General features: G+C 37.6%; 1 protein-coding gene across 2 annotated transcripts in view; it reads left to right on the forward strand.

Annotated features, from left to right (window-relative positions):
• Positions 1-27,921, forward strand: part of map4k1 (mitogen-activated protein kinase kinase kinase kinase 1) — a 73,483-nt gene that overhangs the window by 38,684 nt on the left and 6,878 nt on the right. The window contains exons 3-27 of one of the 2 annotated variants that reach the window (XM_015386992.1): positions 6,012-6,102; positions 6,186-6,250; positions 10,691-10,746; positions 10,872-10,919; positions 11,880-11,922; positions 14,956-15,028; positions 15,268-15,399; positions 18,081-18,143; positions 18,380-18,461; positions 21,009-21,125; positions 21,267-21,348; positions 21,557-21,609; positions 22,618-22,664; positions 22,757-22,798; positions 22,885-22,905; positions 23,090-23,168; positions 23,814-23,967; positions 24,414-24,514; positions 24,663-24,704; positions 24,795-24,873; positions 24,958-25,034; positions 25,170-25,230; positions 27,383-27,485; positions 27,570-27,628; positions 27,774-27,862. In XM_015386992.1, the coding sequence (XP_015242478.1) occupies positions 6,012-6,102; positions 6,186-6,250; positions 10,691-10,746; positions 10,872-10,919; positions 11,880-11,922; positions 14,956-15,028; positions 15,268-15,399; positions 18,081-18,143; positions 18,380-18,461; positions 21,009-21,125; positions 21,267-21,348; positions 21,557-21,609; positions 22,618-22,664; positions 22,757-22,798; positions 22,885-22,905; positions 23,090-23,168; positions 23,814-23,967; positions 24,414-24,514; positions 24,663-24,704; positions 24,795-24,873; positions 24,958-25,034; positions 25,170-25,230; positions 27,383-27,485; positions 27,570-27,628; positions 27,774-27,862 (1,859 nt within the window). The remainder of the gene's footprint in view (positions 1-6,011; positions 6,103-6,185; positions 6,251-10,690; positions 10,747-10,871; positions 10,920-11,879; positions 11,923-14,955; positions 15,029-15,267; positions 15,400-18,080; positions 18,144-18,379; positions 18,462-21,008; positions 21,126-21,266; positions 21,349-21,556; positions 21,610-22,617; positions 22,665-22,756; positions 22,799-22,884; positions 22,906-23,089; positions 23,169-23,813; positions 23,968-24,413; positions 24,515-24,662; positions 24,705-24,794; positions 24,874-24,957; positions 25,035-25,169; positions 25,231-27,382; positions 27,486-27,569; positions 27,629-27,773; positions 27,863-27,921) is intronic. The other variant, XM_015386993.1, reaches the window with a different exon arrangement.

Here is a 27,921-nt window from a genome sequence, read left to right on the forward strand (position 1 = left end):
AAAAATTTGTGAATTTAGTCCAGGGTTTGACTTCGTGTGGACGGGGCCTGAGACAATGGCAGGGCTAACGAGCTGACAAGGAGCAGGTGTGAGAGGAGACAACGAGGGAGCCAAGGTGAAAGGAACACACACACAAGAGGGCAACATGGGAAAACAGAAAAACCTGAGAACTAACAAATCTAGAAACTACAACAAAATAGAAATTAAACCAATAAAACTAGGAAACATGGAGCAAAGTAAAGGGCAACAGAACAAAAACCATGACACATATAATTCCACACCATCAGTCTACCACCACCGTACTTGACTGCTTCTCTGAAATGTAGTCAGTTTTAGACCAGTAATGCCACACTTACCTTCTAAGAAGTTTCCTTTTTATTTCCTAATACCTTTACTCCATACATTTTGAGACTTTTTTTTGGTATATTAGTCAAGTATTTATGTTTTTTTGGGGTTTGCAATGGTCCTGGTCTTTAAACTGCTCCATTTTGTTGCCCATTCTATCTTTCTTACTCTTGAATCATCAACTCTGACCTGAATTAAGTCAGCTGGGTCCTGCAGGCCCTTACATGCTGTGACCTCCTGAATGAGGTGATGATGCACTCTGACTAATTTGGGGAGGTCAGACACCTCTGTTTTCTGCATTCATTTTGGATAAATTAATCTTTACCATTAATTAAAATACTTGTAAAATCCTAAAATACTTAGATTTTTAAATACAAATCAAGTGTATAGCTCATCATTTCATAATGTATCCTATCCATACACCTAAAGCTATAAATTATGTTTTATTTAATCTTCTTGAGAAGTCAAATTACTTGAAGCAAAGATCCCTTTTTGTCAGGATACAATTAGTCATGTTTATTGCGTAGGTCACAAAGTTAGAGGAAAAGAATAGGGAGATACAGAGTGACCTGGGTGGGTCAAATGATGACACCCCCCTACAAGACAGACACACACATTGTGACACATGGTTCACTGAGGTATAAAGACTAACAGGAAATCCTTTTCTTGGCTCATCTTCATTCTTTTGACGTCAATGACTTAAAGAGTCCAGAGTTATAAAAATGCATATCATTTTTCAGCTAAACTTAGACCGAAACATCTTAAAGGTTAAGTCTTGTTTAAGAGCTGTTAACTGTAAGAACAATTATTACTGAAGGTTTTATTTAAAGAGTAAGTGCCTTCAGGGATCGAAAGCCTACACAACAAAATGTATGGCTCTGTCTAAGCCAGAGAAGAAAAATAGGCATTGCTATGGTTTTTAATGGAGAAAGTAAATGTATTAGCTTAGTGTTTCTCAAGTGAGTGGCAGGTCTTGCACGAATGGCGGCCTGGGCGAGCCTTGCTTTCCGGCAAAAAGAGTCCCACAACCAAACACGGCTCATTCAGGCACAACAGACAGATGAGGGTTTGGTTTTCATTTGCTTGTGGGCAGAAAGCCGTATCCCCCGTATCAACACTAAAAACAGCTTATAGTTATTCATTATATCAATGATAAAACCATGTATACTTCTAGAATAAATTATGTTTTACGATTTATTCTTCAAATCTTGGCAGTAAGCTGCAGAGCATCATCAACCGTCAAACCTTTTTCTTTTGTTTAGTAATAAAATGGTTGGGACTTCATTCATAAATTTCTGTTGTTTTTTTTCTCTGCATTTTCTTTATGTTGCATTGACTCTTTTTTGTTTGTTTCTATTTTGCTTATAACGGTTATGGCAAGGCAAATTAATCTGTATTACACAGCTCTAAATAAATTGATTTTAGGCTTGATTTAAAAGAGCAAACTTGTAGTTTTCTGGAAGTTTGTTAAAGATTAGTGGAGCATAAAAACTTAATGCTGCTTCTCCTTAAGCTATACTCTCTTCTTTTATCTTTTTTTTTTTTTTTTGCTTTTGTTTAAATCCATTTTGTTAGTGTGGGTCTCCATGATCATTATGATAAGCTACAAAAATAAAAATGATCTAATTAAGTAAATCCTGAAACGGATAAAAACAAATGCAAAATGAAGGCTGCAGCAAGTAACAAAAACAACAGCAAGTTTATAAGACTTCCAACTAAATAAAAACCAAAAAATAGAAATGCATCAGATCATTCAGGGATGTTAACCTCCACATCAGACCAGACATGCCTTAGAGGCTGATAAAGACCAGGCCAGCCCATTTCACTGCAGGTCACTTCCAGCCTTTTGGGGCATCATTATAAAGCTTTCTTACTCACAAATTGGGACTTGAATCCTACATACCCCGCATCCATGGAAATGTTGTGATTTTTAAAAGCGGCTTAAATTTAAAATCAAAGTCAGCAGAATATTAGAATGTTTCCAAATTACATTCCTTCCCCCACTAACCAACAGCTGTGTTTTAAGAAAAGCTGCTTGGATTTTTGGGTGTACGTAGTTCATACATCAGGATTATTTTGGTGTGTCATTGCATGTATGGCATGTACAGACAATGATGGCACACATGTTTACTTTATATGGTTTATGGATTTCACAATCTAATACTGATATTGCATATCAATTCAATTTCAGGCAAAAAACTAATATCTGAATATATTGTCTTGCACCTAAAATCTCTGATATTGGCATGCTGATAAAAAGGGGTGCTTTAGTCTAAGGTTAATTTAACCTGTTGGTTAAGGATAAATGGGTTAGTTTTCCTCATACCTATTGTTGTTGACTATTGATCTCTCTTTCACTAATATTACTTGATCAAATCTTTTCAAACATTTCCCTCTACATAATAAGTATCAAAGTATGTATGATTATAATGGGCCAATATCCCGGTCAGTTCTCAAAAGTGCAATCATATCAGAAATGGAAACATTTTATCAGGACACCCCTATTATGGATTATATGGATTTTTTAAAATAAAATGGTGGATGTGAATTCCTAAGAAGTGGCTCCTATTTAAGCAGCGAGTGTTTGTACTCATTCATATATTGTTAACTTTTGAAGAGCCGCTTCTTGTTGTGTGGCAGGGAAATTATACAGTTTCTAGTGTTTGTGTCGGATAAAGCATGGAGATAGTTATTAAAACATTGTTTTGTAGATTTTTAATAGAAACAGCAAAATAGGCCTGAGAGAAAATTTGCCACATTTTTAAAGTTTGTTGCCCTGCGATAGACTAGCGATCTGTCCAAGGTGTACCCCTGGACAGATCGCCAGCTGGAGATAGGCACCGGCACCCCTCGCGACCCCAGCTGGGATAAAGCGTGATGGAAAATGGATAGATTTTTAAAGCATGGAGGATTAGTCGTCCTTGACAGGTGACATAGAGGGCTCTTCTGCTCCCTCCTGATTTTGTCTGGGTTGCTGATGCGTATCCTTAAAAGGTTATCAAAGTTCATTTTATAAAGTAATATAATTTTAGAAAGATGAAACTAAACAGTGACGTTATTTATGAATAGCAGCTGAAAATGAGAGCCTTAAACCGACGCATCTGCTTATTATCTCATCTACACTGCTGAGAAAATGTTTTTACAAATCACAAAGTCATGCTGCAAACCAGTTTTTTTTTATTTAAACCAATGTTTTCAGTCTATGAATAAACATCTAAGATACAGATTCCGGTCAGGGAGTTTGAAGTGTTGATAAGATTAGGTATTAAACAAGAACTGAATATCTCTGCTATTCAGACTCTCCTTTAATCTGTTTCCAAAATTAAGTTTTACAGTTAGCCCTCACAGAGTCTTTTTTGTTTCAGAATAAAAAAACTTTAAATCTAACAACCTCAAAAGATTAAATGTTGAAAAAAGTTTTTGATTGTTTTCTGCTTTGCGAAAACATTCCCGCCCCTTCAACTTGTTAATTTTGTCCCACTGTGATTGATGCGATAGTACACCACAAAATTCTGCATCTTTATAAATTAGAAGGAAAATTAAAGTGTTTTATAAATAAGAAAACACGATTTATATTCCACCACTTTTTTCTCTTCCACCCATAGATCAAAGTCACGTATTAAGTCGAGCCGAATTGTGGGATTTAATCTCACTATTAAAGTTTCTGTTTTGTTTCAGAGGAAGGAACAGAGCAGACAGGTCAGGCAGAACAAGATGGCGGAGTTGAAAGCAGAGTTAGCTGCCAGAGGTCCTGTTTGTTGTCTTGCCAAACTAAAAAACACAGCAAATACCTTTCGAAAAGTGGCTTTGGTTAAAGGACAGCAGGTTTAAATGTTATGCCTCACAAGCAAAGCGCTGTATGATTAGAAAATCGTGCTGCTTGGGAAGCGTCCGCTGTTTCAGGGCCACATTCAAAGAGATATATGGAGCTAAATGCAAAGTGTGAAAAAAAAACCTAATAGAAAAGCAAAAACCTGGTATGGAGGTTTCTGTATACCAGTCTACTTTACCAGTCTTAAAATTAGCAGATTGGGAGCAGGTGTGGACAGAGGAGTCTAGAAGGGAGCTAGGGAAAAGGAGAATGACACAAGAGGGCAAACAAGAAATCTCTAAGAACTTAAGTACAATAAAAAATAATTAGAACACAAAACTGGAAATAAAACCAATAAAAAATCAGAGATCAAACTTGAACAGAACCAAAACCATAACATTACCTCTCATTACTGGTTGCGGATATTGTGAAAACTATGGTTTCTCACACCACCTGCTTTTTTTAGCCTCTCAATCATCACAGAGTGTGCTATCAGGCTTTTTTGTCCTTTTCTGACAGAGTGACTGTTGGTGGATTCAACGTAATCATAAAAGACCAGGAAAGAGACTTGTTTACTGTCTTTGTTCAATTGTATCCCCACTTTTGATCAGTTCCCGTCATGAAAATAGGTTTTAACCTCGCTGAGGTTCTGGGGCTCGGTTGTATAAAAGTCAATACAACATAACCGTGGGATGAATTGAATTAAAGCATCTCTGCGTCAGTGTTGGGAGTAAGATCAGTAAAGCACAAAACTATTTTTTAGTAACAGAGTAATCTCACAAAAGTATTTTTAAATATTGATTAACGGCATTAAGTTGCTTGCAATCCACTTTAACTTGATCAATCAAAGTAGTGTTTCACAAGCTAAGTCTCTTTCAGTGCATACATACAATTGGCTAAGGGTGGATGTGGGCGGGTGGTCAGCAGGCAGAGGTGGCTCACAAAGGGAGGAGAGACATGAGGAGATGGCAGACCTGCAGAGTCAATAACAGCGTTCCTAAACTGAAAGGCATTCCTTACATGATTTATTCTTTTTTATGGAACACTGATTCATTAAATTGCCTAAAAAGCATTATTTTTTTGTAGTGTTACTGTTATGTTTTAGAGAGGTAAAGACTGTTAATGTGAATTAATACTGAGTTCTTGAACACAGTAGTAATTATAACTAGTTACTTTCTTTAAGTGACGTTCCCAGGACTGCTCTTGATGGTCTAGTCAAAGTCAAAACTGAGGATCTTTAATTGAAAATACATTGAGGTCTGTGGTTTTAGGTTGATAAAATATTAAAGTTTGGTGTGTTAATATTTCTTTGTGTAATGTCATTGATATCTTTCCATTTTTAGTTATTTTTTTTAACTTCCCAGCCCATTAAACTACAAAAAGCCTGCTTTATGTTTTTACTCACCTTCATGTTTGCTTGATAGATAAAGACAGGATGGAATCTGGTGAACTGATGAAAAACAGGTCGTTGTTATTGCGTCCGGACTCTTAAAACCCCAGAATGGAAGGAGGCTGCACTTCCTTTTTTTTCCCCTCCCATGACTCTGAGTTGTAATTTGTAAACAGGAGGAACTGTGGTTGGAAAAAAAACAGCAACAAAAAATAACACAAACCCTCCCACCCCCATCTTAAACATGACCACAGGCGTTTAGACTGAAGAAGGTATCAGAAAAACTTCAGAGCCCCAAACAGGTTATGCTTTTATAAACAAGTTGTAGCTTGATGAAACTAACCGGATCAGGATGACTCACCTGTTTCTTTGTGACAGAAGAGAAGAAATCGGAAAGTGTTGCTGCTTCTATCTCGTCTTGAAAGCTTTTTTGAAACCGCTGTTTCTCTGTGTTTGCCTCTGCAGAAGATGATTTCTCCATCATCCAGCAGGAAATCGTCATTGTTAAGAGCTGCAAACATCCAAACATTGTGGCTTATTACGGCAGCTACATACGGTCAGATATTTGGCTTCCTTTTTATTCTTATTCTTTTCTTCATTAACACAGTGGCTAATTTGGATTTTTCCATCTTCCTGTAGAGCCAACAAACTGTGGATCTGTATGGAGTTCTGTGGAGGAGGTTCCCTTCAGGATATCTACCACGGTGAGTAAAGGACTGGCTGGACTGGAAATATGTGATAAAGGGGTTTTCTCTAAGAAATATGCCTTTGGAGAAATTAATTTTATTTTATTTTACTTTTCAGTCATTTTAGTTTATAGCTACAATATCAAAATCATCTTATTACCATAGGAGAAAAAATGCAACAGAAATGTAATTTTTCTAGCTGCTTATTTTGTTAAACTTAAGATAGCACAGACATCTTGTCTGTGCTATATAAATGGCTGCAAAATACTTTTCTTGCTTTCTTTCACCCTTTGTGGCTTTTAAAATATAGTTCCTTTCAGATATAGACCAATATAATATTATTTATAAATTCACCAATTTGATTATTCAAGAAAAAAATCAATATTAAAGTGACTATTCAGGATAGACAGTGCACACTTGCATAATAAAAACAGGAATTATGTTGTCAGGTTATAGCAAAAGATGCTCATTTCCACCTGTAGTCCCAGGACAGGTTGATATTAAAAGGATTTCTGTTCTTCAAAATTCAAGCCTCTTTGAAATAAAATTGCACAAAAATGTTTTGCTCTTTGAATAACTTTTATGATACCAGCATTTCTTGATCCATTCTATAATTATTTAACAATTTAGTCACACACTTCAGTTGATGGGAAACCTTTACTACCATTATGGCAATGATAGAAAAATATGGAAAACAGTAACAGTTATTTTAACTCTGACATCCACTTGCATTTTTTTAATCACCTTATAAGTGCTTGATCATCCAAAATACAGAGAACCTTTAAAACTGCCTTAATGTGCCATAACAATTTGGAGATTAGTTGAAAATTATTTAAACTAGTTATAATATTTAAAGGAAAAAAGAAAAATAATTTTAAAGATAACATTTCAGTTTGTCAAAATGGAGTTAAAAAAAAGCATTAAAAAAAAGCGCTGAATGTTGGAAATGTAAACCATATACCCGGTTATATTTTATCACTGCTGCACTTTAAAACTGGAAAGGTCTTGAGAGCTGTACTGAACTCTGTGTGTAAAAAATGACAAGAAAGTCTGTCTAAATCTAAGTCTAAAACATCACCAAACAGCCCAGTCTTATTGTACCTTTTTTAAGAAACGAAAACTTAAACTAAAGGTTATCTGAGGGAAATATTTAAATTTTTAAAACCTAAACAATTTAGTTTCTTTGTCGTTGTCCTAATAAAAAGATGACTAGAGCATTTCTTTTGCTTTCAGCCTCCCCATACCAGCGAGGCAAGCAGAGATGTGGAGGCATGTCGATCAAAGACAAACCTTTGCATAGGTTCACCTTTATGATTATTAAGCCAATGTTAAAGTTAACTGAAAAAACATAAAAACATATTTAAATCTGTAGCATACGTTTCTTCAGACTAATGTTACAAATGTGATTTATGGAAGACAAAAATAACTGTTGACATCTGCTCTCAAATGTTCTCTCCTTCATTTAGCTCTGACACAAAGAACAAACAAAAAATACTCCATATCCTGGATAAGGGCAAACAAAATCCTTCTCTGCTCTGGAAGCTCACTAACAGCCATTCCTCTCAGTGGTCTGGCTGTTGAGTCATAATTAGAACCAGAATTTTCTTTATTATCATTCTGTGTGCATGTTATGCACTACAGAAGTCAGTTTGAGAAATCACAGCTTTTACAACTCAAGAGTGGGTATAACATTTAGCTTAAGGAGCAACAAACTGTGCCAACATGAGTAAAAAAAGGGTTGGTTCTCTGACAGCCCTAGGGAAGAAGTTGTCTTTAAGTATTTTAGTCTGTGTTCTGATAATCCCTGAAGGCAGCGGCACGAAAGAGGAGATGTGAAGCTCCAGGAGCTTGATCATAACATATGTTCTGTAATTCCCTTTCCTTTGTTTTACTTGTTTATTTGAAGTTGCTCTTGGTCTCTCCAAATCCACGTTGAAAACTGTTAAACTTACGTAATGTTTACAAACATAAACATTAATATGACAATGTAATGGTCGCAGCCCCGGTAGCTGATATATTCACTCACTTCATTCACCTGCCCGCTCCCCGCTCTCTAATTACCATTCATCTTATCCACCTGCTCCTTCTGCTTTAGATACGGTTCAGCCCAGCTATCAGGGCCAGATCATTAGCTATTCATGTTTGTGCAATATGTTTTTATGTTTCAGTAATTAAGTTCGTGGTTCACGTCTTTGACTCCTGGGGGGCTGTGTGTCGAGAGGGTTTAGTGTTTAGTGTAGTCCTGTCTCCTTGTCTGCTTAGTGTGGGGGGGTGCTCGGGTCCTGGCTCCTCTTTGCGGAGCCTGTTTGGCTCGGCTTGTGGGAGGGAGTCAGGTTTAAGTCCTGTGATCCTGGCCAGTTTAAAGTTCTGCAGTTCTCCAGGTACCATGTCTTGTCTCTGTTCCTCTCAACCACTGAGCCCGCCTGTCTCCATCTAAGCGTGTCCGTCTTAGCTCGCTGCTGGACGCATGGAATTTTGAACCTGCCTGGGTGCTCCTTGGATTCCTGGAACCCTGGAACTGTCTTTTCCTGTGTGGATCGGAACCCCTGGTCAGGCTGTGGACTCCTGAATCTCAGAACTGTCCTGTTCTGAACTGTTTTCCTGACCTGGATCGGTCTCCTGCCTGCTCACTGGGGTTGCTACATCAGGGACACTCTGGACGGCTCAGCGCTGCATCTCTTTGGAAATGCATCAGCTGGATCCTGCCTCCCCCGAGAGGATGGACTGAGCTGTTAAACCAGAATGCCAGTGATGGATGTTACCCCGCCTCCCCCCGGAACCGCTGCATGTCAGAAGATCCACAGCAGCCTGTTTCTGTTCGGTTTCAGTTTTGTCTTCGGTCATTAAATGTTTTGAAACTTCCCACTGTCTGTCTAGCCTGAATACTGGGTCCATCTGCCCCATTTTATGACAGACAAATAATAACTTGCAGAGCATATTAAATAAAAAAAAAGATATACCTCGTTGCCTGCATGCTGCAAGGAAAAGGAAATTATCAAAAAAATCTTTAAGATGATGTTTTCATTAAAGTCCTTAGCATTGACAAAAATCCTCATGAAATGCTTGTTTGCTTCTTTTGTGAGAGCTCAAAGGAGACCTTTTTAGACTTAAAAAAGCATTCTTACTATGCAGTAGATAATGTAATATAAAGCAAAGACAACTTAAAAGAATTCTAATCTGAAAATTACCTTTGAAAAGTAAAAGAAAGGATAGAATTATGTTCAATAAGCTTAAATGCAACAATTACATGTTCTGTCTGCCTGGACCTCCCGAAATCCACAACAATCTCCTTTGTTTCGCTTAATTTCAGGCTTATTGTCTGAAAACAACGGATCAGTTGGTGTTTCTTCTCGCTGCAGTCAGTCTCGCCATCATCTGATCCAGCTGTTTGAGTTAGCTATACCACCAACCATTCTGTCTGCCAAATTAGATAATATGTTTCTTTAAAACTAGGAGCTGCTTTTTTTTTCTATTAACAAATTTGGGAGAAAAAAGCATTTCCAACAGAAATATTCTTCTTTTATTGGTTTTGAAAGAGTCCATCTTCCCTATATGTGTTTACCGCTACCTATGTTCCCTGCACTGATGTGCAGTAATGTTGTTCACTTCATCCATCTTCTGTTTTTGCTATAAAAAAAGACAGTCAACATATTCTGCTTACAGGTTTTTCTTCTCTAGAAAAATAAACTTATCAGTCTACAGACATGAAAAGATTCAAGATGAAAGCTGCTATGGATACTTATCTTTTATGTTTAGTAAAGGCTTGCCTTTTTAAAGAGCATAGCTCTAAAGGGTTTCTGGTTTCAAAAACCGGTTTTAAATGACTTATCTGTTTTGAAAACCATAGAATAGCCAGATTGTGGTTTTACGATGAACTCTTTAAGACTGATGTCTTTGAAGTGAAATATGACACAGGACTCCCTTCTTCGGCTTATTTGACATGTTTTTTTATTTAAATGATTCATAATTGAGGTTAGTGGTTTCATCAGCGGTTTATTTGTTAGTCCCCAGCTGAAAAGTTGGAGAACAAGCAATTATGTTACAATTACAATTAAAAATATCAGCATGTCCAGTTTGATATGATAGAAATTTATTTCCAAACTGATCAACTTGTCTTAATAAAGAAAAGACGGTATGACCGTATATTTGATGCACAGCTGAGTTCAGTTTGAAAAGACTGCAGGAGCAACAAGCAGAAACAGCCAGTTTGTTGCAAAATCAAATTAAATGAAATATTTGCAACTCATCATGTTAATGCGATGCTACATTTCAGCTCTGCATGCAACAAAAAACATTGCACTGTTAGAATGTTTATGACAACTGACTGCTTGATTTATGCATTTCAGGCTGTGATTTCTTCATTTTATGTTTTACTTTTTGCTCTCTTTTGTCTTGTATTTCATTATTTTCTTCCTGTGATTCATTTCAAACATAAAACAAGTGAATTTTGTCCCACAGTGACAGGCCCTCTGTCCGAATCACAGATCGCCTACATCTGCAGGGAGATGTTACAGGTAACAACAGATTTTATTCTTCACTTTGCTCTTTGTAATCCAATAGCAATGCTGTTTTTCAAGTCGTTGCAGTTTTAGGGGAAGTAAGAACTTGAGTTGTGTTTTTTGTTTGTTTATGCACCCAGGGTCTGGACTACCTGCATGCACAGAAGAAAATCCACAGAGATATTAAGGTCAGCATGGCACTGTTTGTCTGCCGGTGTTTCCATCAGACTTTAGATAAAGAATTCAGATTAAAACAATGGTTTGCTGCAGTTACAAAAAGAAGAGAGAAAACCAGAAAAACCAGAACCTGATTGCTAAGAACCTGAATAATCAGGCTAGACATATTCCTGGAAAACATCAGTCAGAAGATCTTCGTTGCCTTTTGCAGAAGTAGATTAGTGACAAATTCTGTTCTGATGACCAGAACTTTATGATTATAAGCTCTAACAGCTGCATGGAAGAAGGAAGTGTGATGATGCTCCTTTGTGCATCTACAACCTAATATCAGAATGGTCAATAATTGGTCAATATTGGTTGAATTTTGCCAATCTTGTTGGTAGTAATGTGTCCAAATATATGTGTAGTGCCTTTGAAAAAGCCAGAATATCAAGACTAGATCTACCAACACTACGGTGCAGAGCAAACTCCTGCATCTCATGCCACTGTTGCTACTAACATTTCATGGAATTTAGTACTAGGTAATGCTAATGTTAAGTCAAAGGTTAATGCCATGATTTGTATGCTGTAAATGGAGCACATCACAATAATTGTTCTCGAGGTCGATAACTAATACACACTACCATTAACTACAACCAACGTAGTACACCATCAGTTACCATTTTTATTGGTCGTTTGGTTAACCTATTATTTGGGTTGATCCGAAACCAATGGCTTAATCATCATATTGGTTAAACCAAATTTGGTTTAATTAACTAGAGGTTTTTCCAACCAATCTTTTCTTAGACTGTAGGATACGGCAATATGCATAAATAATCCAGTTTCAATCCAAACTTAAGGTTGATATTATCTCTTTCTCCCATGTGAGTTTGCTTACAGATCTCTGAGCAGAACACAGAGAACAGAGTTTTGGAGAAATACAAAGTTTCTGTGTTGCATCTGTTCTCATGATTCACGTCTTTTCCTTGCAGGGTGCCAACATCCTTCTGAATGATCAGGGTGAGGTCAAACTAGGTAAGTGGAAGTTTGCAGAGTGTGCATTGCACTGTATCACAGTGTGGTTAGCGTGAGTCACCCACCACAAAGGTAGCAGCTCTCACAACAATACCTCTGCCTCATTAAATCATGGCATGTTTTACGATGTGTAAGAACTAATCAATCAATTGGTTGTTGTTTTTCTTTTTGTTTTTTGATTCCTGGGAGAAAAAATAAAAACATTTCTGCCTCTTTCTTCCAAAATAAAACATTTGGACTGACAGAGCAAATAAACTGATTTCCACTTATGTGTCCTGTTAACTTTTGTTAGTCAGTCATTTAACAATCAATATTTTCTCTGTAAACAGCAACTAAACACAAAAGTGAACCCGTAACATTGTGGTGTGTAAGAAGAAGGGCTTGGTGCATCTCACCATTATGCTGGTGCTGGAAATGAGTGTGGCACAACAGAGTAACCAGACTGAGGACATCATTTAACAATCAGTCATAGACTGTTTGAGGACAAGCTAAACTTTATTTAGATACTATAGGCTACATTTCAATTACTAGATTTTTATAGATTAGAAGATATAAATCTTCTGAAAGTGTTAGAAACAGGACTACACTGAAAAACAGCCTAAGCTCCAACATCTATATACTGTAAACAAAAGTGTTGATGGTAGCAGCACAGCTGACATTTCTCTCCATGATGGTGTCACAGCCAAACAGGAACAGACCAGATGAAGCTACTATGAGAAAAAGCAGAGAAAGTATAATGTTAGAGATTGAACTAGCAAATTATTCAGAGCGGGAGAATAGAGATAGAATGAAGCATAATGAGGAAAAGAGGTCCCTATGTCTTCCAGCAGTCTGACCTATAGCAGCATAACTATAGAGATACAGAGAACAGACCTGAAGACATGTGGAGGGCAAGGGAGCAGCAATGAGCAGCGCAAAACTTTAAGGGATGGTAATTTATTCCACCCCCTAATATGTAACCTAGGAAAAGCTTTGTGGAAAGCAAAAATGCCTGAACTGCTCCCAGAATCATTCTGGCTGAAACATGTAATTGTACTCATTATCAAACAATATTGTCCCAAAATTTAGAAAATTTCTATAAAAAAAAAAATCCTTTCTTAAAATCTGTGGGAGGGTTTTCATTATTTTATGCAAGCCAGTTAGTTATACGTCAGCTTGTACACCTAAATTCAGCCAATCATATATCAACATAGCCTCGTGAGACCATCCTGATCTAGCGAGCTTTCAAGGTTTCACTTGCTAATCAGTCTGGAGACTCTCAGTTGAAGAAAATTTGGAGCCGTTCACCAAACGAACGTCCAATCAGCGTTGGCTCTGAGGCGGGTTGAGGTGTGACGCAATGAGAAGCGCGACAGTTCAGTCTAAAGAACATGGCGGCTTCAGCCGATGAAACTGGCGTTAGCGTGGCTATCGAGCTAGTTTTATCGGAATTACAGAGTATTTCTTCACTGAAAGAAGAGCAAAACACTGCTCTGGAGGCTTTTCTCAGAGGAAAANTTAGTATGTCATATGCTTCGTTGATCTGATTGGTTTATTTGGCCCGTCTATCACCAACATAGGCCAATCAGCTAAACAGTATTTTCGCCCCTTCCCAACATTACTACAACAGAAGGTTTCCAGATGGATATGCGGAGCAAATCCATCTGGCGGAGTCAGGTTAATATCAACAGTCATCTGTCAATCACTTTTTTTTGGTCATAGCATCTTGATTCATATGTCGCAGCTAATATATGCAATGGTTGAAATAAGAAATAAGAATGATTTATTCTTTATTACTTCCCCATTGAGTTCCAACCAAGTGTTCACAGGGATGGACGTCTGTGTCTTCAGCAGGCGTAGAGCAAACAGAACTGGCAGCGTTGTGAGGCAAGGGCTCAAACATGTACGGCTGGAAGCCTTCTACACCAAACCAAGCTTCTGTCGCCCTGGTGTCCTCTTCCACAACATCTTCATCCCCGCTTTCCTCCTCTAAATTAAAAATGTATGACGGAGGAGACTCATCCACGACCTCTGACACAAAACTCTCCTCCTCTTGCTTGTTTCCGCTGTCCATAGCGTTCCTTGACAGCGTTGTTTCTAAGTCACCAATTTAGTGCTGCTTGGTCCTATTGGAATTTCCCATTGGGAACCTACTAGCACTAAGTTGCTAATTTGTTAGCAACGATGCTTCCGACAAACCGGCCATAATCACACTTGCTTGCAAACCTTCAGCCACAACTATCCCGCCCCCTTGATAAACGACCAATCACATTCACTTTATTCTCTTGTGTAAAGTCGTGAACCTCTTGGGAGAATTTCGCAGCAATTCTGGAACAGTTAGAACGGCCGTTTCCTTACGACTTTAAGGAAATTTGACAGCTCTGCTTCTACGGCAAATAAAGCTTGGTGCAATTAAACACCCATTATTTTTGCAATTATTTGATTTTTCGGTCATATAAACCGGTGAATTCAGAAAAGCTTTCTTTATTGTAATCCGATTACATTTCATTCTGATTAAAGAATTTCACACATGTAAACATAGTTAATGTCCTCAGCCAGGTAAACAATCAAAAAGACTAATATTTGGAGGTGTAACGCATGACTCCGCTGTGCTAACAGCTGTTGGAGTTTCCTCACTTTGAAGTGGAACAAAGATTGCGGCCTCACTGTTGTTCCAGTCACTGCATAATCTCTGCTGTGCTTCATGCCATATCAGATCACTTCCCAAAGCTTGCATATTTTTTGTTAACAAAGCACCAAGTTTGACTCATTTGAAGACTCGGTTCCAATCGTCAGTCAGCCTGACAGTGCTCTGAAGGTGCAGTGGAACAGCTCTGTAACATAGCAAGCAATGTATTAATTAGACACCACAAATCGATAATGAAAATTGTTGGCAATACTTCTAATTAATTATTTTTATCCATTTAATCAGATCATTGTTGCAGTCCTATTTCTTTGCTTCAAAAAATAACATTTAAAATACTTGCTGTTTATCTATTAAATAGATTTTGAATATCCTTTTTAAAATATTTTTTTATTTCCCCTGCTCTGCAGCCGACTTTGGGATCTCAGCTCAGATCACTGCCACTCTGGCTCGGAGGATGTCCTTCATTGGGACGCCATACTGGTAAGATCCACACTTAAAATCACCTCTCTTTCTCTCCGCAGCTTTACATTAGGATCAAATCTAAAGCAGTTGATCACTAATTTAAAAGAAACAGTAAAGATTATTTAATAATGCAGCTTTCAGCCATCTGTGTGCCTAATTTTCAAAAGTTTTGCCAAGATTGGATAAAAATATACCCTTTTTAATCTAACTTTATGCATTTTTTATCTTTACCTTTGCTCTCCCACTCCCACCTCCAGGATGGCCCCAGAGGTAGCAGCAGTGGAGATTAAAGGCGGCTACAATGAATTGTGTGACATTTGGTCTGTGGGCATCACAGCCATCGAGCTGGCAGAGCTGCAGCCTCCAATGTTTGACGTCCACCCGCTGCGGTGATTAAACTCTGACAGACACGACACCACCTTTAAACAAACATTTAGCATCAGCATCTCAGTATGAGGTGTAGTTTCTGGTTTCTTTAGAGGCAACCTTTACTGTTTTTATGGTACATAGGAAGTACGCCTTTTATTTCTATGGTTTTAAGCCTCAGAAATAAATAGAATAAACAGTATTAGGTTTTAGGTTATTATTGTTTTTCTTTATTAAACACATATTTCACCCTTGCTTCTTTGCAAAGGTTTCAGGGGTCACCTGAATTGTTGCAGCTGATTAATAGATGATTGATAATGATAACAGTGCTGTGACCTCTGGGATATTTGGTGACATATGAAGCATATTCAGAAATAAACTAAACCATGAAACAAGTGATGCCCACCAACATGGGAAGGTTTATTAGGCTAAAAATGGGTCAATCTCACCCAGGAGGAGAAAGTCCAGGACTTTCATCATAATCTTAGTCAGTGAAATGCTCAGAGGAACATGACCCAACAGCTCCACCTCAGACTCTGCTTAACTCATTTAGATTGTTAAATGTTACAAAGGAAAATTTCATAAAAGACCGACTTGTTTGGAAAAGTTGCAGGAGGAAACTTAATCTCTGGTAAAGAAATATGGCAGCACAACTAATGTTTACAAAGCTGCAGCTAAATATACCTGTAGACTTGTCCTTTGAGTGGATGATACCATAGCAGATTTTCAAATTTGCACAGATGATCTCTTCTTTAACAATGTGAGGGACCAATCAAGTTAGTCTGTTATATGACAGCTGTTGAGCTGTTAAATCGTCTGGTATAATAAGTTTTTAATATCCTGTCCTTATATACAAGGACACTTTGGAATTTGCAGTGTGCTTTCTAAACACTAGATGTTGGATTAAAGTATGTGAAAACCAGAGCTTTATTTATATGTCCTAATATGTAAAACCTTAAAACTGAAACAGATGCTGTTCAACATGTCTTTGTGCACATAGAATACACACAGGATGCATTCTCTAAATAAATCGCTCGTGTTACTTTCTGATTGAGGTGGACAGAATAATGATTCTTTTTATAGTTTTCTTTAATTTTTGGTCCATGACCAACTTTTTTTTACCAATTTTTACCATTCCTTTCAAGCCCATTAGTAATCCTTTTAAAAATATCCCACATGTTTAATAACAAAAACAGCAAAAATAGTAGATTAAACTGACAGAATCAATCTTAGTATGCAAAACTTTAATTAGTTTTGTACCAAAAAAACAGATGTTGAAATGGTTTCGGTTTTCTCTTTAAAAAAAGTAACTTTTTTTGGAGATTTTGGCCCTTCCTGCCTCTTGTGGCTTATTAACAGGATTACTTTATTTGGCAGAACCAAGCTCATTTCTTAGCTCATAATATGGTGGATTTAGTTAATCCTAAAAGAAGATCTGTGGCACGTGATTATTGATTGATTGATAGAAATGCCTTAAACTGAAGATAGATCAGTAAAATATTGAATGAAAAGACCCTTAAAAGTTCAGAATACTCAAACGTTTGTGGAAACCAAAGTTTTTGTGTAAGTTAGAATAGTTAACTTTAAAGTACTTTTATTTTTTAAGGCATGACTCTGAAGTATTACACAACAACCTCTATTTGCACCTATTTTGGCAGTAAATTGCACCAAAGACAGAAGGAATTAGGTTAGAATAAAAAAAAAGCTTTCTGCAACTTCCAGGTCTTCTTATGAGGAACAACTCAAAACTAAAAGAATAACAGCTGATGTTATCCAGGAGAAATATTCTAAGATATTGTGTTTTTTTTTTATACACATAAATTAAAAGGAAGTAAATGCTTTAGTACAGTAAATTGTTAACACAAACTAATATTTCTTCTTAGCTTCATAGGGTAAATTTAGGACAAGAGGTTTCTTTGTTTGTGGTTTAAGAATTAGATGAACAGGCTTTAACCCAGTCTGTACAAACATCCATCAGCTATCAGTCCATGGAGGCCTCCTTTGAGAAGGGGGCCCAGGGGAAAGGTCAGGACACGCTGGTTGGACTGTGTCTCTATGTGCTTCCAGTCAAAAAGTAGAAGATGATGAATAACCAGTCAAAACCAAATAGAGCCAATTGTGCTCTGAGTCATTGTTCTGCTGCTTTACCCAATTAGTTTGTGCTAAAAGAATTCCGCTTTCCTTTATTTACCGTAAGACGTCCAGGTTGAGAAGCAGAGAAGCCATCCCAGATCATAACGCTACCACCGCCATGCTTCACTGTGAGAATGACGCCTGTTTCCTGTAATCCGGTTTTATCTTTTAACTTAGCCTGACCACAAACGTCTAATTTGTCTTGTCAAATTAGAACAATTTTGGGGGGGAATATGAAATAGTCCTTTATGTTAAGTGGAACCATAACTAAAAATGTTTGAAACTGTAAATGTGTGATAAAAAATGAACTAGAATTGAAACAAAGTCCCTCATCAAGCCCATAAAGCATGCAGCCATGGACTGCTCTAAAACGTGATCGAAAAAAACAAAACAAACGTGAGGCGAGGATCAACCTCAAATGTGCACAGAGGCGGTTTCCTTCTTTGTGACGTCAAACTTTTCCACCACCCACACGTCCAGCTTCACTGTCCTCACTTTGCTAAACGAAACCCAGTAGAACTGACGGTCTGTGTCGTTGTCTCACCTTTCTTTTTCTCTCTGTCCCCCATAGGGTCCTATTTCTCATGTCCAAAAGTGGCTACCAGCCCCCGAAACTGAAGGACAAGTCCAAATGGTAAAGACAAAATCCACAAACATTTTAAACAGGACTCTCATTTAAACACCTAGCAATGATCTACTGTTGGGTAAATGAGTTGTTAAGGTAAATCTGAAGCTGTAATAAACCTGCTTTGGTCAAATAATTAAAAAAATATTGGTTCTACCTGCAGCATCTGATCTGTTTGTGTTTTTAAAGAACCGGTTTGCATATGAAGGTGGTCTCTGACCTCACCACTTGCCTCCTGCCCACAGGTCATCCAATTTTTACAACTTTGTGAAGGCCATGTTGGTGAGGAACCCCAAGAAGAGACCAAGCGCTGCCAAGATGCTCTCGGTTAGTACTCCATCTGTACCGTCCGAACTGTTAGGATGTCTCAGCTGCATTAGATTCACCTGCTGGTTCCGCTCAGATGTCAGATGTAGGATAAATCTTTATTGTCAAAGTGCAACTCCACAACATGTAGTACATAGAAAATAGTCAACTGACTAGTGCACAGAGAAATTAACAAAAACATTAAACAGAATAAAAACAAAGTGAAATCAGATATTAGATTAATATATGTGGTTAAGGCATAGAGCTTGGAATCCTGAGGTTCTGAGTTCGAGCCCCACTCCCACAGACTGACACTGACTGACTGGGTCCCTGAGCAAGACCCTTAACCCCACACTGCTCTCCTGGAACCCCACAGTGGCAGCCCACTGCTCCCCGAGGAGATGGGTTAATGCAGAGGTAAATTTCTCCAATGTGAGATCAATAAAGTTCAATTATTATTATTAGAAAGTCAGCAAGCTCTGAATGAAGAGGCGGTAAAAAACAGCAGCTTGAGTTTTAATTTGACCATTATTGAGGATTCTCAGAAAGTGGAGAGGTTGCTGGGCCTTCATGATAATCAGCTTGATGTTAAAGTATCATGGGTCTGGGTGTGCAGGTGGTACAGTGGTTAGTGCGCATGACCCATATACAGAGGCCTTAGACCTCAATGTGGCCGGGTTCATATCCAGCCTGTGGTCCTTTGCTGATGTCTCCCCCCCTTCTCTCATACCCCCCTTCCTGTCAGCCCACTGTAAGAAAAATGAGCCACTAGTGCTGTAAAAACTAAACATTTAGGTAGAAACATAACAAGTGACACTTATTAAGCATTCACAGATATGTTTTGTCCACATTTCAGTGTAGATTAACTAATGATATAAGTGCAAAGTTACAACATATTATTAAAAAGTTTCCTTTTCTTCTGCTTGGTAGTTTTCCTATAAATATTTTCTAAAAAACGAACTAACTCTGTGCTCATATTTTAGCAAACCACCCAGAGCTGTTTTTCTCCTTAAAGTGTTAAAGCATCACCGGGTAACTTGTCACCAAAGTATTAGCTTTCTTTGAGATATATGAAAAGATTTAGGTCAATATAAATCTCTTTGCATGTATCCAGAATCTTTGAGAGCTCCCCTTCTCAAAAACTCGCCTGTATAACTTGAGAGGGTTACATACATCAATGAATGAGTCATGTGACCCAGAGCTCTGCTTGACGGCAGTCTGAGCTACCCTTAAACATGAGGGCTAACTAACCTAAGAGTTGTTTTTAGCTATGGAATTCTTTTTAATTAGCGAAGAGTAAGATGCTTTTTTTCAACGAAAAAGAAAATATCAGTCTTGTCTTTGTATGTTTATTCAAAGGTATTGCAGCATTTGGGGACACAACCAGTGAGAATGTCGCCCAGAGCTGAAGCTTTCCAGACTTTTTATAAAGTTGGAGCAAACACATACAGAACAGGCCAAAAATACAGATATGAAAAGTTACCCAACATCCAACCTTTAGGAGATCTGGCTAATATAACTATGGAACTCAAAGTATCTTCAAAGAACAAAAGTAAGGTTTTTGCAGACACTATGGTAATAGAACGGTCAAGATTGGGGGGCAGTCAGTTCACATGAGGTCAGCATATTCTGATTCTTCTAATTAGTAAAAATATATATTGTCATGCACACAATTTCCCACGACATATGACAAAACAGATAAAAGCAGATGTTTGGGGCTATTTTACATATTTTACAAGTAACTCTATGACTTCTCAATCTGCTGGTCAAAAGTGGTCTGCTATCAGATTTCAAAACATGGAGGCAGACTTAATTTTGAGACAGTACACTGTTGCTAGGGTGATAAACCTGGAGGATACTGGAGTAGCGCCCCCTGTGGTTAATAGTAACACAGTGTTGCCTTAAAAAGAATCACAATTTGGCCAAGGGCATGAGGCTTCAAGCACACCTAAATCATTAGTCCTCCTCCAGTTTGACGGTTGGAATTGTGTTTTTATTTTGAGTTTTCCTGATGCGTTTTTTTTTTTTTATTTCTCCACACTCAAGCTGTGAGTTGCAGCCAAATGCCTTGACTTTGGACTAATCTGTCCAAAGGAAATCAATACTGGGTTTTTGTGGTCAATTCAGATGCAACTTTCAGAGATTCTGTCATGTATTTATTTACTTATTCTTATTTTTTATTTTTTTATTTTTTTGAGAAAAGAGCTTTAAATATATTCTTTTTTATAATTTTGGATTTTTTTTCCATTAGTCCGTTTTTCCCCTTCATTAATAAGCATTCTTACTATAGATTATGACATGCAGACAGTTTGCAAATGGCCTTAGAACTCATCCCAGAGATAAATTCCAAATCTTGCCTTTGATACGAATGTTAAATATGATTATTTATGTGCATTATGCATAAGCTAAAAGCTATGCTATGAACCTCCCATTTAAAGTCCTTGCATTGTGTCTCAGTGTGTCTCAAGGTTTATTTTCAAACTGATCAGCGGTTCCTTGCTGCTCAGCTGTTGTTCTCTATGTTTCTCTTAACTTGCCCTAACGTTTTTTTTTTCTCTGGGTTTGCAGAATCCTTTTCTAACCCAGCAGTGTCTGAACCAGGAGCTGACTCTGGACCTGCTGGACAAATTCAAAAACCCTGAGAAACACAAGAGCTGCTTGTCGATCGAGGAAGACGAGATGGAGGTAAAACAAGCTGAGGGTTTAGTGATTGATGCTGGGATAAACAATATATAAGCTCGATATAGCCTCCCTTATATCCTCACATCAGAAACCTGCCATTAGTTGGGTTTTTAAGAGTATTTCTTTATTTCTTTGGGATTTAAGGTGGTGCCTCCTGCATCTTTAAGAAGAATCCAGTCTATCAACAAACATAACCGAGCCGAGAGAACTAATTCTGACATCAGCTGTAAGAAACCGGCTCAGTTTTGTATTTTTTTCTCAATTTTAAAAGAAATTTTTTTTTAGCTAAAACTGAATATTTTCTTTTTGTTTTTTTTGTTTTTTTCAATTATTGTTTAATTGTTAGAATAACATTTATTCTGCTTAAGCTCTGATTATTACCTTTTCTGGATATTTTGCTAAAAATTATCAAATCTTTATCTTCGCCCACTCAGTCGAACAGATTTACACTCAGAGGCCGACGAAGACCAGATCACCAAATGTAACGGTAAGCATTCGGTCCTTTGGTTTTGATATAACCTGGTTATACATCTTCATTGTGAGTCTCACCTCAAAGCAGACAGGTTTCCTTCTACTCTGTTCAGGTTTTAATCAGATTTTGTCCATTTTACTACTAATCTTCAAAACATTGGAAAACAAACAGGAAAGTTGTCCCGCAGTCTGACACAAACACACAATTTGCTCCCATTTCTAAAGTTGACATTTTGGAAAATGCCAGACATACCTAAGAATGACAGTTCGAGATTAAGATTTTAGCTCCAAACTGTTTATCCTGAAGGGTTGAATGTAGCAGCTCTTGGCTCATGTTTTGGTTCTTAGCTTCTGTTCTATACAGATTTGGCATTCAGATATGATTAATATTAGATTTTATTCAGAAAAGGCTCCAGATCTGTTGATCATGATCATTTTAAGCCAGATGTTGGCAACGTCAATCCTCGAGTGCCACTGTGCAGGCGCAGCGTGGTCAGGCTAGGTGGTTCATGGAGGATGAGGGTTAAATTATCTCTATGTAAAAATGTCCCATCTCCCTGTTTAAACAGGACAGGGAGGAGCTGCTGCCCAGAGAGCAGAACTCCTACCCAGAGATGCATAAATTAACCCATGATTTTGCTGAAGGGATACAATTATAACATAATTAAAAGCCTAAAGAAGTTGATACAGGCCCTTTAAACATGCTGTCATTTTTTTTAAGCATCGAAAAATATAAATATTGATTAAGCATGGAAACAGCTTTGAAATTGAGGTGTTTTTACTTAAAGTTTATTTCATTCTCCAAAATGAAGCAGCTGCTGAACAGATGTTCTGATGAAGAAAAAGAAAATAATGTTTGTTCTGACCAGATGATCTAAGATAGTTAGTCCAAAGAGTTTGTATCGACTTATAACCATGTGTGAAAGTAAATAAGGTTGGAAGATTAAATTAAAACACGATTAAAACTGCTGTCCAATTAACAATAGTTAATGGTTTTCCACAACTTTCCATTTTATTTTTTCAGCTGAGGCCCTCCACAGGATCAACAGGCAGCATCAACAGCCCGCCGAGGTAAACAATGAAACGATCTGGTTAATCACACATGCGGATCAAATGAATCAGCTCCTTTTCTATCAACTGATTAATATCTTTTCATCTCTCAGGGATCAGGAATCAGACTCTGATGACTACGACGATGTGGACATGTAAGAAAACACTCTCATGAAGTGAAAGGCCAGTTTTCCAGGAATTGGTTGTTTTTTTAACTGCATGATATTTTCTCTGTCTTTAGCCCTACGATGCAGCCCGCCTGGTAAGATGAACCAAGTCAGAATTTTCTTTTTGTTGCTGTAAACTGTTCATAACAGTTGGGATATGCTAATCAGCAATAACTGCACTGCACTCCAGACCCTCCTTTGCAACACGAATAATACACTCACTGATTTTGCCAATTAATATCAGAAATTAAACAGCTTTGCTTTGTTTCTTACATTAAGGCGACAAGTGACCCAGCCTTCTCTTTCTCACAGCATCATAATGCCAGAAGATGAAACTCCTCCTCCGCTTCCTCCAAAGGTGACAATAAACCCCAACGCTAGATATATTTCCATTAGGCTCATTAGAAAAAAGTGCACCCTCTTTAATATTTTGGAATAACAACAAAATAAAAAAGGATCTGGTTCAGCAGCAGGTTCTAATGTCATTTACATCTAAAGCATGCAGTCACATCTTTAACAATTTGATTAGCTGTGGAGCAAGGGTTAGGTCAAAGAGCATCCCTGATGCTTCTACTGGATTTATGAGAGAAAATAGCTGCATTTGCTGTCAATAAACCACTTTGAGCACTTCTGTATTGGTGCATTAGAGCTTATTGGTGCATATTAACAGAGACAGAAAGGAAAAGGAATCTGCAGTGAGCTTAGAGGACAAACTGTTGCTGCACATCAATTTAAAAACATTTAAAGGACGTTTAAAGAGAAACATAGAGGATCACTGTGGATTGGAGGTCTCAAAGCCAGGACTCTTTATAAAAAAACATTCTTGAATGAAATGAGACACTTTATTTGTTTTGTTTTAAAGCTCTCTAATTACTAAACTCAGGATGTCATGATCTAGTTTTTAATTTAAAAAAAGGACTCTTTTTGATCTGAAAATGGATCCAAAATGTTTTTGTTAAATTTTCTATTTTTTTTTTTTTTTTTTTTATGTTTCTCCTTACAGCCAAAAGCTCGGACTAGCTCAGAGGAGAGCATGGCAGGAGAGGACGATCGGTTGAGGAAACCCAGCTCCCTGTGTGCCCCCTCCCCTCTCATCAGGACCTCTAGTGGGACCCATGTCCGACCCACACCCCACCCACGAGCCTCAAGACACTCAGGTGAGCTCCCCCCATCCGGCGGTCACTAAATCCTCACAGTTTGGAGACCTTTTTTAACTTGTGTAAATATTATGTTACATCTATTAATGGATAAACGTGTGAATATAAAACAATGAGATAAAATGTAAAGAACTCAGTGTATAGGTGTATAGTGTTTAGAAACATGGGCATTTAAATTATTTCATTTTCTGTTTTATTGTTTTATACTTAGTGTTATCCTTAATGCTCTAAAAATACTTTTAATGTTTGTTAGTAATTGTACAACCGTCACTTTAAAGCAGCTAAGTTGGTTGTTTTTTGTTTGTCTGTCTGGCTGCTGTTAAACCTACATTTCTGTTTAGGGCCAATATAAATTATTTTGATCTATTTTGTTATTAACATCTCATCAGAATGATTCTCTTGTTATGTAAGTTTTGTGAAAATGTTTGTATCGTTGTGTGATTCAGATCCTCCATCATTACCGGCTCAGATACATAACAGCCCAGCAGAACCACTTCCTCCCGAACTCCCTCCTAAAGACTTCCGGAGACGGAAACCAATTTCAAAGGTAGAAGAAAAGATGAAGTTTGAAAGAAAATCTAAATTTTCTCATTGTTTCTTTTGTTTAAAAGCATCTTCTTAGAAGGAATAAAAAAAAAATGTATTTCTTCCCCCCTGACTTAATCCTGACAGATTCTTTTCTACTCTGTTCTCAGGATCCTCCAGACTGTCCCAGCCCTGTATTGAAGAAACCTCCTGTCAGTTCCTCCTGGATTTAACCTCTGCCAATGAGATGTTTTAAATATCTAAGCTGAACGTTAACCTGTCTTTCTGCTTTGTGTCTTTAGGTCTATTTTAAAAAGATATTTCATGGCTCCCCTCTGAAAATAAATTGCTCCACAACCTGGGAAAACCCCTTGTCTAAAGGTTGTTTCTCATTCCAAATATCCAGCTGTTTTTACCTTATCAGACATCTAACTAAACATCATGTCACCGCTCTTCCTCCTTCAGAGCAGCATCTGATCCTGGGGGCAGAGGAAGGGATCTACACCCTGAACCTTAATGGCACTGAGGCCACGCTGGAGCTGGTAAGATCCTGGTCTGATTTACTGGAAGGCTCTAAAATTATCCCCTTATATTTGTCAATAAAAAATCTATGCTGTGGAAAAAAATGCAGGAGCGCATAGAAATAAAACCCTGGATGTTTGTGTCGTCTCTTCCAGTTATATCCTGGGAAATGCACCTGGGTCTACACCATTAATAACGTCCTCATGTCTGTATCAGGTAAAGAAAAAGGTTGAACATGGCTGCTATTATCCAAATGCAAGATCAGAATATGTGATTTTGGGCATAAAAGTAATTCAAAAAAGGTCAAAGTTCACACTAAAATAATATAAAAATAATGTTCCTGAGCACAACCCTTAACCCCACACTGCTCCCCGGGCGCCACACAGTGGCAGCCTACTGCTCCCCAAGGGGATTGGTTAAATGTAGAGAGTTAATTTCGTTGCTCTGTACTTGTGATTGTGTAATAATAATAAAAGCTGGGGGAAAAAAATAAAATAAAATATCTCCAGTTCAGATGCTCTTTTTAAGATGCCAACCCCCTGTTCTTCATACCAAACCTGCAGTCTTTGTGCTTGCAGCACCATCTCCTGGAGAAAAAAAACTGGGAAAAAAAAAAAGTCTCTGTTTTTCTCTGATTTATTTGGATATATGGATATTTAAGTTGATTTTATACAGGAATAAGAAAGTCAGCCATACTTGAACTGAGAGTAAACATCATGATGAGAGATCTGAAGAGGTCAAACGGACCCTGTATGAGCATTAACCTCATTTAGCAGGCAAATATAAAAACACCAGTGCTGACAATGAAACATGGAGAGGCAATTGTGATGGTTTGATATGCTTTTCATTCTATTTTCCTTAATTTTTTAAGGCACGAGTGGTCTTTTGTTTATTGTTTTATTATTTTGATGTTGTGTAGACAGGAAATGGGTCTGAGAGAGAGGAGAACCCATTCCCCATTGGTCATCAAGCCAGCAGACTGCTGCTTGGGGCCCCAAGTTAACTAGCGTGCCTCCAGGAACAAGTAAAAAATATACAAGTATTTATTTTGTATGTATGATGAGTTCTCAATGGTTACAATGACTAAAGCGTGCCATTTTACAACAATAGGTTATATTTGATTATTTAAAATTATTATAAAATTATTAAAGAAAAATTTAATTGGTTTTGGGGTCCAGCTTGACGAGAAATGATGAGCTTTAGCTTTTCTTATAAATGTATATTTTTAAGAAAAACCAGACAGACAGCCTGTTGGAGTAAGCTCTCTACAGAGATGGAAAAACCTTTAAAAAAAACTCCCTGAGGCACAGATGATGGCATTTGAACTGCTCACTTCCCTCTTTTACAATTATAAAATAATAGTGAGTTCTACCCACATCTTTGGAGAACTACACAGAAAGCCTGCACTCCCTCTGCCACTGTTGCATCTGCAGAGAGAGACTTTTCTGAGCTCTAATTTATTAAGAAATATGTTAGATCTTCCATCTTAGAACAAAGACTGAGCGGACTGGCAATATTTAGTATTAGCAGAAAAGTTTAGCAGAAATATTTTTTAAAGAGTTTGTTCAAAACAGAGGAAGAACAGTGGTTTAGGTAAAGGTAAAGGTAATTTCATTACTTTTCCAAAGGTTTTTCTATGGTTACATACGGTACATTAACAGAGTTTTAAGACCTGGTTACTGATTACTTTTCATTTGGATGACATATAAAGCGTGCTTAATATTGTATTCTATTAGATGGTGACTGTTTTAATGTAATTCAATTATTTTCATTTATTTTCGGGGTCTTTTGCTGTTATTTTTGCAATGCCGATTATTTTTTTCCACATTGTGCCAGATGGCACTTTACTGTAAATAGATTGCATATGAAATTACAATGTGTAACACATTGGACAATATGAACATGTGTGTGAGTGATGTGATCACCTGACTGTTGTTTGCAGCAATAAATGTTATAGGCAGAAATAAAGGGGCCAGAGATTAAATTTAGCTTAGGGCCCCTTTGGGGCTTGGTCCGGCCCTGCCTAAACACATGATGGCCTCCATTGATGGGCCCCTCAGCTTCCGTCAAGAACTTTACCGTTTATCAGAGGGACCTTGAGGAAAAAATTTTATAATTTATAAATGAATAAAAACAGAAAGGTAGAAGATGCTCCACAAGTAGCATGTCCCTGAAGTTATTTCTGCTCAGGAAACTGAATTTCTTCTTCTCCTTTTATTTAAAGTATCTTTATTCATCATCATCATTGTCATCATCATCATCATTCTCATGGTCATAAACAGTATTAATCAGGGGTTTAATCATCAACTCTGTGTCCTTATGCAGCTGAGCTGTGCGCTTAAGTGACTTTGGGTTTTTTTTTTTTCAGGTAAATCATCACAGCTTCACTCACATTCACTAAAAGAATTATATGAACAGGCCCGGAAAGATCAGAGGATGGTTCCCTTACCGACTCACAGGCTGTTGTCAAGGTACCATTGAACTTTATTTCATCCTATGTTCTTAGCTGTAGAAAGGTGGAAGAATCTCCCTCATTAAAACTTTCTTTCCTCTAGAAAATGTCCAGTGACAAGCAAAATACCAGATACCAAAGGCTGCAAGACCTGCGCAGTCGGTGAGCAAAAGTCCATTATTACAAAAATATTTCAAGATTTGATTTTTTTTCTCCTTCATTGTTGTCTGTTTTAACGAAAGATATTTGTGGAGTTTTAATATGTCTCGGGAAGAAAATACAAAAACTTTGTTTTTTTCTGCTTTAGGAGGGAACCTGTTCCTCTGCTGTGCTCTGGACTCCAGTGTGGTTCTGTTGCAGTGGTACGAGCCCATGCACAAGTTCATGCTAATCAAGGTAGGCTTCATTTAAAGCAGAGGTCTTCAACAGGGGGTCCGCGACCCCTAGGGGGTCCG

Source organism: Cyprinodon variegatus, unplaced genomic scaffold, assembly GCF_000732505.1.
Source record: "Cyprinodon variegatus isolate N-32 unplaced genomic scaffold, C_variegatus-1.0 Scaffold383, whole genome shotgun sequence".
Taxonomy (NCBI): Eukaryota; Metazoa; Chordata; class Actinopteri; order Cyprinodontiformes; family Cyprinodontidae; genus Cyprinodon; species Cyprinodon variegatus.